This window comes from Cheilinus undulatus, linkage group 8 (assembly GCF_018320785.1).
Source record: "Cheilinus undulatus linkage group 8, ASM1832078v1, whole genome shotgun sequence".
NCBI classification, from domain to species: Eukaryota; Metazoa; Chordata; class Actinopteri; order Labriformes; family Labridae; genus Cheilinus; species Cheilinus undulatus.
Window position 1 is genome coordinate 34,232,573 of NC_054872.1, and position 13,216 is coordinate 34,245,788.

Consider the following 13,216-nt stretch of genomic DNA (forward strand, 5'->3'; position numbering starts at 1 on the left):
TTTTGTTTTCTCTTAACTATGATAAAAGTCCCTAAATAAAAACTTTGGTGGTATCTCATTCCAGCAGAGATAATTGAGTAGCATTTAGTTAACACAGATGAAAACAACTAGGTCTTTTTATACAACGTAATGATCTGAATAATGCTTGTGACACCCGCCAAAGTAATAACAGCCCCTAAACGTAATTAATCACAAACATAATACATGCCCGCAAATGTTAAAGCATTTGGCTACTGCAAATATCATACGTAATTTCCCACAGATTTAATAGCTATTACTTTTGACTTTTCAGCCTGTCAGGGTCTCGGCCATCAACCTGTCCGTGTGCTGTCTGTGGTGCTGAACCGGCAGGCTAATGAAACATAGATGAACCTGCTGCAGAGACATCCCAATTACAACAGGCTTTGTGCTTATGCAATAAATAAATAAATAAATAAATAAATAAATCTATAAGAACAAGATATTTTCGTGCCTCAAATAATTCTGTCAACTGACGAGGAATGATAAAGCTACGTGTGTGTTTGAGAGAGAGAGAGAGAGAGAAGGTAAATTTGTGGGAGGTTAATTCCAACTGTGAAAGCTGAAGATTTTTTTACCTTCTTGCCCTCCAAATCTACAAATGCAATAGCTATTACATTTTCAGACAATTAGGTATTATGTTTGTAGTAGGCAACTGTTATAACATTTGTGGGAAATGTATTATGTTTGTTGAATTACTCTATCAAAAGCTGCAGATTTGTATCATGTTTGTGGTTTATTACTTTTGTGGGCTGCACAGTGTTAAAATCCTTACTGTTAATGCTCTCCCATGTTGCTCCTGAATTTACAAGATTAGTAACCCAGCACAGTTGTTTGTAGTGTTAAACATGATCTGTTTCAATGGTGGGTAACTGCAATCACTGCAAAGGTTTGGGTACCAAGCCCATTTTAAGAATGTAAAAACCACTGTTATTGTTGAAGATTACATTTGAAATACAATTCAGCAATTGTATTTATTATTTCTTGTCTCCTGTACTCAACTAAAGGCAACTAATAATTGGTTTGCTGAATGCAAGCCCACCTATTTTCTCGTGTGTAAATGCAGGGTGAAATTCAAGATTCATCTGGCAGCAAAGCCATTTGTTCCTACCACAATAATCTATTTCATGAAATAAAAAGAGGTACACATCAATGAATTTAATCCGTAACAAAAAGATACTTGTTACTATTGAATCTAAAAGAGATACTTACCTTTGACAACCATGTTGCGGAGTCTGGTGTTTTCCTTCTGCAAAGCCTTGACCTGGTTCTGGAGGTCAATGATTTGAGTATTACTTCCATTGCTTGAATATTCTTCTGGACTCTGGAATCCAGGGGTAAGTTGGCTTTCTTCAGAAAGAATTTCTTCCTCAGCCCGTCTCTGAGCTGCAAGTTTGGGCTTCTTCTATGGGATGAAGATATTCAATTTTCATTTTTGATTACTGATGAACTAACACAGAAATACTGCACAAACTGATATCAGTTACAATTTTGCTAATGTTTTTAATTATCAATTCCTTTCTTCTTAAAAAGTAATCAGATTACATTATTTATATGCAGTATACAGCATGGTGTAGCTCACTGACGGAAAATCTATTTCAAAGTAGAATTGCACACTAATGAAATGAAAGAATGTGGAAAGGGCTTGTATAGATGGTAGTGCTGTCTTTGGTCACATCCCATTGTGATCTAGTTCCACCACCTTGTGCATTGTATAGTGGTTCAATTACCTTTTTTGGAATTTCAGAAGGACTTGAATCCTCATCTTCATCATAGTACAGACGTTTTGGTTTCCTGGATCTCTTGTGGTCCTCTGCCATGTCCACTCTTAAAAGTTCTTGCTCAGCAGATTTCAGTGTAGATTCTTTGTCTACAATAATGTTGGAAGATATTATGTTTAATCTCAACGAAATGCCAATAATAAGCACCATTACATATATTTATCATAATTTTAAATAATAATGTGCCCCATTATTGATTTTTGTCATAAGTTGCAATGTTAAGAAAATGTAAAGCTAGATGGACATTGTGCAAATTAAATGTATTTATGGGATATACACTCACCAGACACTTTATTAGGTACACCTGCACAATATAATGTCAGCCTATACAACTGCTCTGTCATAAATTCTACTTCAACTAAATTATTTTGGTTATTGTTATTACTTTTCCAATTTTTGTTGCTGTCATAAAGCTGATCTTCTTTCTGTTTATTATTGAGGTGGTAGTGGGTGTTGGTTCGGAGTGCATTATATCTAAAGGTGTTCCTAATGTTTTGTACAATAGATATTCTGCCCCTCATACAAGAGGGGCAGAATATTAGAAACACTGCACAGTTTGATGCAGTCCACACCAACACCCACTATTGCTTTAATAATGAACATTAAGCAGAATCATTAGCTTTCTGACAATGTCAACAACATTTGAAAAGTAGTACGTTTTAGGTAAGTTTTCTTTCTCAGAGCTTATTTTCAGCCATAATTAAAAAAAAAAAAACTCATAAGGTTTTCGCCAAGTGAACCAGTGCGATGCTAACTTCCAGTTGGCTAACATAAATATGTAATCTCTTACCCACTCTTTAAGATACATCTAAGATGAAATAAATTGCTAATTACTAACAATATTAAATGTCACATTCTTAGCATGCTGGCCCAAAAGTTCTCTAATTTAAACTGGGGTCACTATTAAAATTACAGCTGAACTTACCTGCTAGCTGTATCACCACTGCTTGCTCAACTTGCCATCCGTTGACAGGCTTCTTGGTGTTAGCCATGCGACATTCCACAAGATATGTCTTTGAAATATCAGTCGGGTCAAAGTCAATTATCCATTTTGTTGGTACGATACTAAGCGCATCTTTGTCTGGTCCATTAGCCCAAGACACTAGGGCAAACCGAGTCTTAGACATTTTAATCAGCAACGTAAAATTAACAGTCTTTCTCCCTCCTTTTCCCAAGAGTGCGCCGCACTGCCTGCGTTGTCCCGCCCTACTGTGCTGTGATTGGCTAATATCGTTGGTTCAAAAATCTTCTGTTTTTTCGGACCAATGACAGCTCACTGGTCCATGTCGTGTCTTTTGTTCACTAGACCAGGATATGTCTCAAGGTCTCAAGGGAGAAAAGAATGCACCGACTGAAAAGAAAATATATTCTTCCCGGTTCCGATAAAACAGAGATTCCAGCGAGAACAAAACGATGGAAAAAAAGGTTAGTGTTTTAGTTACAACCGGAAGTTTTAACTTTATAACTAGTCAAGTTAAAAATAGAAATCGAATGTTGAAATCGGTGCTGAAATTTGCAGGATGATAGCTAATTAGCTAACTTCAGGATATATGGTTACATTAAGATGTGTTCACATGCTGCAGTGTTTATATAAGACGGCGGACAAGGTGAAGATAGTGGATGCTCCGTGACTCTTGTCGGTTGAATGGAGTAATTTTGGCTTTCCAGCAATGAAGCAAGAATATGGTGATAAGCAGGGTTTGACATTTACACCCGCCAACGAGCCAAATGCAGGTGGATTTCGGCCGTGGCGGGTAGCAGCGTGACTCTAAGTAGCCAAGACGGTGGGTTGAATTTATCAGTGTCACAACTTTTGCTTCACTCTGAAAATGCTTGTCTGTTAGCCCTTATGATTTAGGCTTGTTATAGAGAGGCTTTTTGGAACATAAAAGCTAAAATTTACCTCCAAAATAACAGAAAAGTGTCTGATCTCTTCATCCATTCGTGCATTTTTACGCTGCGCCGAGGGCTTTGATGCTGTATGACACACATAAACGCGACACTCACAGACATATATGGACAGGACACACACTCACACTGACATGTCTAAATATTGTTTGATTAATACTCCGTTTGTTTAGGGTGATCTAAATGATAAAAACCTCCGCAAAGGTGTGCATACTTTAAATGTTGTTGAAACTTTTAAACGTTTGTATATTCAGGGTTAAATATAAATTTGCCATAAATCAATATTTAACGGTTTTAAAAGAGAGAAACTCTGAAACTTTAAATCAGTTCACTGAGGCAGTGAGAAACAGAGGCAGAAGGATAAAAGTCTGTAACTGATCACTTAGGAGCCCAAGAGAATTCAACTAAATGGTGTGTTTATTTCTTCTTACATTACACATCAGTTGTTTAATGTTCTCCAAATGTGAGCTTCATGCGCCAATTGTAAGTCATCTATTATTTAAAGAGATATTTTAATTACTATTAGACACATGTATGAAAACATTTCCTCCATACAGTATAGAGCAGAGGACAGGAGAAGTTGGACACTTAATATTCTCTGGTGAAGATTTGTCAGAGTGAAAATTAGAGATGTTCTTGTAATCTGCTGTAGTTTTTTCTAATAAAAAGCAGATTAACAGTATTTTAATTTTAGCATAGACTTGATATCCATTAAGAAAATAAAAATCTAAGAGTTTTGACTCTGAGGCATGTGTCTCCCACTGTCCTCTATCTAGGCTAAATAATGGCAAAAAAAGAAAAAAAAAAAAAAAAACGCCAAAAATAATCTTGGAAAAAACAAACAAACAAAAATATGCACTTGTTCCAGGCCAAAAATACTGCAGTTCATTGAAAAATCTAGACCAACCCAACACTTAATGAGGACATTAATAATTTACTTTGAGGAAAATTTAATTTCTTATTTTTGCCTTTTCATTTCAAGAATGGAGTAGTCATCATTGTTTACAACAACAAAGCACTTTTTAGTGACGAGATTGAGATTTTATGTTTGTATTTTGTATTGTAGTCTGAATAAGAAAAAAAAACTACAAATAATTAATATTTTCAGAGAGCATTTTATTTTGTACTGAAGACAGGCAGCAATAACTTTTGTATGTTTGTAAGTCTGCATAATGGAAGAAACTAAAAAAATGTATTTTTGCAATCATCTCTGGAGAGACAGAATTTTATGTTTGTATTTTGCACTAGTCTTAAGTTAACTCAATATAACATTTATTCTAACATTCTGCACAGGAGAATGGCAGAAGATGACAAAATACTTGGTTGTTTTGTGCACATAGTTAGGAGAAGACTGAAAAACAAAAAGACCAGATTTTGTGGCCGGCCTGACTCAGGTGTTTTTAGTTTGTTTCTTAGATAATGTCTTTTTGCTGTAGTTTCAGCCTCAGCAAGGTAGTGATCTACTTGTTAAAAACAGAATTGTTATAATTGTTATAAGCTGAGAGATTTGATTTTGGTTTGTGCATTTTGAGCCGAAAGTATAAAGGTCCTAAGACAAAAGCTTTCAAAACCTTTATGTTTAAGAAATAATAAATAAGAACCAGTGAGACTGTTAAATTTGTTTTCATTCTTTCTTTGTGAAGCTAAACACTCCCACATACTGTCTCCAACTTTTGTAGTCAAATTGTTTTTATCAACAAAAATCCGTTACACAGATCTTCACTGGGTAATTTTTTTTTTCATTTTTTATATTGTATCATGAGTATTTTGTATCGTATCACGAGTTGACTATTTCATTACACCCCTAGTAGGTACACTAAAATAATATAACTGTGTATGTGCTCATTAATAATGAAATTAAAGCAAATATTTAAATTAATGTTAAAGTTACGTTTTTGAGTAAATCATTATCTTTACATGCAGTAATCGATAAAGTAATTCAATAACTTTATAGTGAAGTAACTCGGAAAAGTTCTTTTTTTTCCTTATGTTTGCATTCTCATAGGAAAGCACAGGCAGACGCCAGTATTCAGATTGATACGTCAACCCAGGATTTGGTGAGTGATGAACTTTATAATATGGCAATACAAATTCACACCTTTTTGTAAACCTTTTGGAAAATACAAGTGTCAAGTGGCAGCACATGCTAAAAATGGAAGACAAAAAAAAAGTTTTTACAGTCAATCTTGTATTGCCAGACCCCACTCCTGCACCTGAGGTCATTATCAATATTTTGGAATATGTATGATACTTAAACTGTGACAATGCCTTGCTAGTTGATAGTGTGTGATAATGCGTAATAACTTCATAATATTGCTTTTAGTCTTAAGACAATATTGAAGGTGCACTCATTCCATAGAAAGTGGTTTGGACATGATATGTAGGGAGATCTTTCCTTTTTTTTAATTTTTTAGGCAAGACCCCTTGACAGTTCTGAGGTGTGGAGCCCCCTGAGTGGAAAATCTTCACAAAGTCTACCAGGAACAGCAGAAGAAGCAGATGTTAGTTTCAAAAGCTTACTTTTTTTGTTACCAAGATAGTCATGATACATTATACTAATAATAGCTCAGTGGTGTATTCCTATGTTTCTGTGTTTTATTAATATTTCAATGTAACACAATGTGTTAAGTTGGTTAGAATGTTGGTATTATTCTCATATAACAGAACCCGAATCCTAATTCCTCTGACCACGAGTCTGACAGTCAATCCAAAGATGCACATGATGTCACCCACTGTGCCGTAAGTATAGTCTACTTTTTCTTTTCTTTGTTTAATTGCACTTTCTTCATATGAGGATGTTTTTTGTCCAATAATATTTTAAGAATTAACAAAGTTAGAACTGAGTAACTCTGATCACATGCAGGCTGTTTTGTAAACTGTGTATGGTTATTTATTGTGTCATTTGTTTTCTAGATAACTGATGATGATTCTGAAGCTTGGGTTCCTCTCAGTGGACAACAAAGTCTGTCAGGAGCAGAAGCCTCTGTAAGTTTCAGTCATGTGATGTCTAGATAACAGCATATTCTGTAGAAATGCTAATAATTGTAGCAGAAATCTGGCCTGTGTTTGCAACAACATAGATTAATATATATATATTAAAAGGTTGATAGGTTTTAGGTAAGCTTGGGTGGTATCTTCTTCTTATGCCTTCATACTTTTTGACATTTTGCCAGGGTATAATGGCGGAATTTGCATGAAACTGGTGTAGAAAGACTCAACTTGTCTTTACTACATTGCAGATAGTAGTCCCTTACTGGAGGCAGTGCCGATTATCATAGTGACACTGTTCCCGTAGTTGAGAAACAGCACACAGTTCAAGAGTTTTAATTTGATTAAGAGAATCTGCAACTATAACAAACTGTAGCCTAGACTGTAGCTGCATTTACTGCCAATGTGAATTCACCATTACTCTCTGCCACTCACTTAGCTGTTACTCATGTACTGTGACACACTACTCTGACCAGTAGTCTGCTGTGTTTGCTGGCTTACCTGTATCATCTTAGCACTCGTAAGCAGAGGCATCCTTTTTATTAGCTAGTCTTGTAACTTTGTCTCAGATGACATGTTTCTCGGCTCAGCTGCTAGACTGACCTGTGTGGTGGCGTGTGCCGCACACTACAACACATTGCCTCAACACAGCATCTCAGAAGAGCATCTGTATTTTTGTCAGTATTGAAAATCATACTATACCCTGGTTTAATGTAATACTGAAACAGTCAAAGCCTAGTTTCGGGTCATTGTCTTTAATTACCTCAGCCAAGGAGGTTATGTAATTGGGAGGGTTTTTTAGTTTGTTAGCAACATAACTTGAAATGTTATGCACAGATTTTGATGAAATTTTCAGGAAATGTCACAAATGGCATAAGGAAGAACTGGTTAGATTTTAGGAGTGATCCGGATCAAATTAATTTTACTGAGTAAATCACAGCATGGGGACTGGGCTGGGACTTGAGTGCTTTTCTAGTTGTATTGGCTCTTGACAACTTCACTAAAATAATGTGAAAACAATTTCAGACATTTTATTGTTGTTCAACAGAACCTGAATCGTAATTCCTCTGACCATGTCTCTGGTGATGGTTCTGAAGATGGACATGGTTTTGGTGACTTTACCCTAAGTACCATGTATCTTTCACCTGGTACTAATTTGAGATCAGACAACATTAAACAAACTGTTTTATTAATGCAGCTTTAATATTTAATGCCATCTTCAACCTTTGCTTGCCTGGCTTAACCCTTCCAACTCAAATTTACAGCGATGTCACATGCATGCTGTGTGCTAGCTGCAGCTCTGTTGAAGCCATATCACACTTATATTGAGTGATACCTTCAAAACCAAGATGCCATTGTTTTATGGCTGCAGCTTTGCATCAAAGAGAAAACGTACATTGGAAACCTTGGGAACTAGAATTCAAAAGAAAGGCATGTGGGTTTAAACATCAAATGATGAACCTACAACTTGAATTAACTTGAATTAACCTTAACCAAGGATTAAAGAATGAGTCATACCTGTTCTCATGTGGGGGAAAAAGCTAAATTGTAAACAATGATTAAGGGGATCTTCACGCTTTTTTGTTGTTTAGTAGCCTATATAGGCTAACACATTTATTGTTGTTATTTATATATGTAAATGGTTGTTTTAAATTATATTTTAGAGGACATTCGACAATCTCTCTGAATCTTGGACCCCTCTTAGAGGACAGCAGTGTCTTTCGGGAGAAGAAGTCTCTGTAGGTATCAATTGAAATGTGTGTAGATGATCAGTAAATACTTGATTCAAATCAAAGCATAAGCCTGTCCTGTCCTGTGAATTTGTGTGATGAGGTGTTTCATTTTGAGATTAGTAAAGACTTAGTTATTGTTGTCACAAAACAGAACGTGATGGGCCGTGATGATTCAGACCATGACTTTGAAAACTTCTCTGAAGACACTCTTGATGCTCAACCCACCACTGTAAGTAGAAAGGAAAGTATATGAATGGGTTAGTTTCACAAATGCTGTAAGTCACAGTTAAATTCAGCAGATTTAGTTTTACAAATAAGACATCCTGTTTTGTTTTGTTGTTCTCACAACAGAACTTGAATCCTGTAAGATTAATCATTTGGGCAAGTTCAAACAGTTGCTGAAGCATTGAGCCTTAGATGAACAGTTCAATCAAAAATGAAAATTTTGTCATGATCTGTTTACCCCATGGCCACTTGAGACAGAGCCATGTCTTTTTCCATACAACATACAGGAGGTAGCAGCATTGCTTCTAAAACCACCTGATATTGCTCTTTAAATTTAGGAATTGATTTAACAATAAAAGAAATAGACTAAAAAAAAAAAGCAATGGCATGGATGCATTACATAATCCATGGGCCTTGGGGATAACAAGTTTTTGATGGGAACTACTTCCTGGTGAAAAGCACTGGTAAAACCTATATATTTGCCTACAACAAATTAGCGGTGGATAGATGCAGTTTGCTTGTGCTCTTTAGCAGTGAAACAGTTCCCAGTGAGACTTATTAACACCCAAAGGAGGCAGAGTACACCAGGTATCATGGCCAGGTAAATTGTTGCTGTTGCGAACCCTGTCAAATTACACAGAAGGGGTTTTGGAAGGACTGCTTCAGGGTTTGCATTTAAAATCATTGCTGTTGTCCCACTTTGCAAGTTGAAGGGTTACAAATCCAAATTCTCAAGTTTCTTGCTTTTTGTATAAAAATTGGTAAGTTCCATGAGTCCTAAAAACCCAGGAAGTTCCTCTGAAATGTTAATTTCCTATTGTGCAAAATAATTGCATTTGTAAAAGGTTTATGATGACATAGGTATCACAAATTTTGTGTCTATGTATAGTCATTTTTGTTTTATTATAGTTCTGGAATATTCAAGATCAGAATTGCTTTTTTTTCTTTTTCCCTATTACAGAGCCTGCAAGCAGACCGTGGTGAAGTTACGCCCAGATATTCTACATCCCCACTCTTGTTTGAAGATGAATGTTCCACAGAATTTGATCTTCACTCCAGTGACCCACAACATTTGAGCCCAACATCTCAGTCATCAAACAACTTAATTCCTGATGACTTGGATGAAAGTGTCGACAGCAGTGTGTTTGAAACCAGGCAGTCTTTTGCTGACTCTGAATCTGTCTTTGTTCATGGAGAACAATTTTCCAGTGTATATGAAGATAGTACTGATGAGTCAATAAATGAGGAAACACATCTGCCAGAGTTCAATAATGAAGAGTTTCCTCAGGTAAACAAAGAGCCTCTATACACTGGTTCACAAATAACCAAAGCTCAGAGTTTTTTACTCATACTTTCATTTGTTTTGAGACACACGCTCACTGGTGTGGCTCTCTCCGATCTTCTGGATTTGATTAATATTCACTGTCCAGAAAACACTCCGTCAACCTCAAAGCACCTGTTCTTCAAAGAATTTAAGCCAGTACAAGGTCACCTACAATGTCACATATACTGTCCAAACTGTGAATATTACATTGGGGACAGAGTTAGTGAGGGCCAGTGTACTGTGTGCAACACAATGTGGGATAAAAACAGTTCACTGAAAAATGGAAACTTCTTCATATATTTACCAATCCAAACACAGCTGGAACATCTTCTCCAAAGAGAAGATATCAGAGATTGTCTCAAGTCAGGAAAAGGCACATGTAGTTCTGAAAATTATGAAGATATATATAGTGGTAAAATGTACCGTAATCTGAACAAAAATGGAGGCCCACTTGATTGTTCTCAAGGATACTCCTTAACACTCAACTGTGATGGAGTGCCTGTATTTAAATCATCACTCTATAGTATCTGGCCATTGCAAGGGATGGTAAATGAGCTTCCTTACCCTGTACGCAAAGAAAATGTTTTACTTTTTGGCTTGTGGTTTGGCAATAAAAAGCCAAATGTTAATACATTTTTAAAGCCATTCACTCTAGAGTGTCAGAAGTTGTCAACTGTGGGCTTCAAGTTGAAAAGAAACAGCATTTTGGAACAGTGTAGAGTTGTAGCAGCTCTTATGATGTGTGATTCAGTTGCCAGGCCTGTACTGCAAAACATGACCCAGTTTAATGGTCAATATGGGTGCAGCCTCTGTCTGCATCCTGGTGAACAAGTTCAAAAGGGAAATGGTACTGTTAGGGCATACCCATACAAAGAAGTTCCAAAAAGGGACCATGCGTCAACTATAAGTGATGCAAGGGAGGCTCTACGGACCACAAAACCTGTGAGGGGTGTTAAAGGACCCACTTGTCTTATAAACATCCCACATTTTGACATTATATCTGGCATGCCTCCTGACCATATGCATAATGTACATCTTGGTGTGGTTCGGCAAATGGCAAGCATGTGGCTGGACAGTGAAAACCACGAGAAACCTTATTATATTGGGAATAAAGTGTCTGAACTTGATCAACAACTCTTAATAATTAAGCCTCCTTGCAGTGTGACGAGAGTGCCCCGATCTCTTCAGCAACGGAGATTTTGGAAGGCTAGTGAGTGGCAGAACTGGTTACTCTTTTATAGTGTCTTTGTGTTGAAAGGAATTCTTCCCCAGATTTTTTACCAGCACTGGTTAGTCCTTGTCACATTCATGTTCTTACTATGCAAGGACATTATTACAACAGAAGAGTTAAAAAGATGCGAGAAACTGGTTGTAAATTTTGTCAAACAGTTTGAAACACTCTATGGAAAGCCTAATGTGTCATTTAATGTACATTTATGTCTTCATTTGCCTGAGTCTGTAAAGAATTGGGGACCTTTGTGGGCCCATTCAGGATATATTTTTGAGTCATTTAATGGGGAAATTCTTAAAATGTTTCATGGCACTCAGTGTGTTCCGTTACAGATAATGAGGGAATTCACATACAGACAAGTATTGCCTCTTTTGAGACATGATGCATTAAGAAATGCTGTGCCAGAATGCATCCAGCTGTATAACCATTTAACTGGTCAAAAAAGACTAAAGCAGTTTGAAAGAGTAGCAGATCAGGTTGTTACGCTGGGTTTGCATTATTCACGAAAACTTACCAGTGAAGAGATACTGGTCATGAGAGAGCAACTTTCAGTCACTGTGGCTACAGTTGTAAAAATATTCAGACTTCTTGTCAAAGGCCAACTCAAAATCACCTTTTACTATTATATTGTGATAGAGGAACAAGGTCACAGAAAATGCTTTGCTCTTGGTCTGAAACAAGTGCTTCAGGACAGGAACCAATATTTAATGTGACAGTGTTTAAGGGAAAATTTAATCCTACATCTAGTCTGGCCCATGAAGATCACAGATTTTTGCATCAATGTCTTACTCCCTTTGTTACTTGCTGTGTCACAGTCTCTTAACAGATTGAACTGTACTTTTGTAGGCATTATCTGAATGCACTGACAAGTATCAATGTGTGTAAAATTCATAAACACAGGTGTGTTTATATGTAGAAGTTGGAAACTACTCAGTCCATTAAGGTATGAAATCACATCTGTTTCCTCCTACTATGTTGCCAAAATGACTAACAAGGCGTCTTATTGAGTATTTTTTCAGTTAACACTTTTTTCATGTATACCATCATGCATATTTTCATGAAATATGTTATAATGCAAACCAAGTACTATATGAGTTGATAAATATCTGCTTTATGTAAACTTGTGTCAATGGAAAGAAATTGAGTGTTTCAATAAAACAATTACATGTAAAAAATATTGGGCAGCTTTTGTTTTCATTGCAATATATGTTTTATATGTATCAATATATAAGCAAAGCATATATAGCTGTATATTGAAAAATATATGCAACACTTTCCCATATATGGAAATATATTTTTTAATATAATGTATTATATTTTTCAATATATTGCCATATATTTTTGTTTCATAAGGGAATAGAGGCTTGTGATCTTTGGACCCTCAGGTGACCCTGTATTAAAAACAGACATGATCCTGGAAATCACTGATGGGTTCAGGAACACTTCCAGGAAACATTTTCTATCAACATAGTTCACTTTATCATCCACAGATACCAGTTAAAGCTGCATCATGCAAACAAGAACCATATGTGAACATGATCAAGAAATACCACCTTCTGTCCTGGACAAAAACTCATTTGAAATGAGACAATATGGAGCGGAGCACATCACAGCAGAGTGACGACTCAAGATAGCCCAGCATACATGGAACATGATAACCAAGGGTCTGTCATAGTAGACTGAGTCATCAGTGCTGAGTATGGGCTGGAGGTCTTAGGATCAAGATGGAAGACACCACCAAAGTGGTCAAGGAACACTCAAGTTAAAGTTTCAGATCCAAACGGACAAACTGGTGGGGGCTAATCAAACTAAGATGGTAGAGGCTGATAAACAGCAGAAGATAACCAAGGGCTGAAAGAATAGCTAGAGGAGAGGAACAATATCTGAGATCTCTGTCCAGAAGAGTGAACTCCTAGCACCAGCTAAGATCCTGCACAGAACCCTCAGGCTTCCAGATCTCTGGCAGAGGACCTGAGCCTGAAGGAGACAAAAGACTGCTCAAGAGGGG

General features: G+C 36.5%; 1 protein-coding gene across 1 annotated transcript; it reads left to right on the top strand.

Annotated features, from left to right (window-relative positions):
* The first annotated feature begins 4,179 nt into the window (after window positions 1–4,179).
* On the top strand, window positions 4,180–11,188 carry LOC121514159 (clumping factor B-like). The gene is made up of 9 exons (XM_041794256.1): window positions 4,180–4,190; window positions 5,713–5,764; window positions 6,122–6,208; window positions 6,372–6,446; window positions 6,621–6,692; window positions 8,360–8,434; window positions 8,580–8,657; window positions 9,615–9,941; window positions 11,138–11,188. Exons 1-9 carry the CDS (start codon window positions 4,180–4,182, stop codon window positions 11,186–11,188), a joined length of 828 nt encoding a protein of 275 aa, XP_041650190.1.
* The last annotated feature ends 2,028 nt before the right edge of the window (window positions 11,189–13,216 follow it).

Bases quoted from the DNA above. Each gene is read 5' to 3' on its own strand.
- LOC121514159 (XM_041794256.1), top strand. The intron at 6,447-6,620 runs GTAAGTATAGTC...TTTGTTTTCTAG, and splicing joins ATGATGTCACCCACTGTGCC to ATAACTGATGATGATTCTGA. The intron at 6,693-8,359 runs GTAAGTTTCAGT...ATTATATTTTAG, and splicing joins TGTCAGGAGCAGAAGCCTCT to AGGACATTCGACAATCTCTC.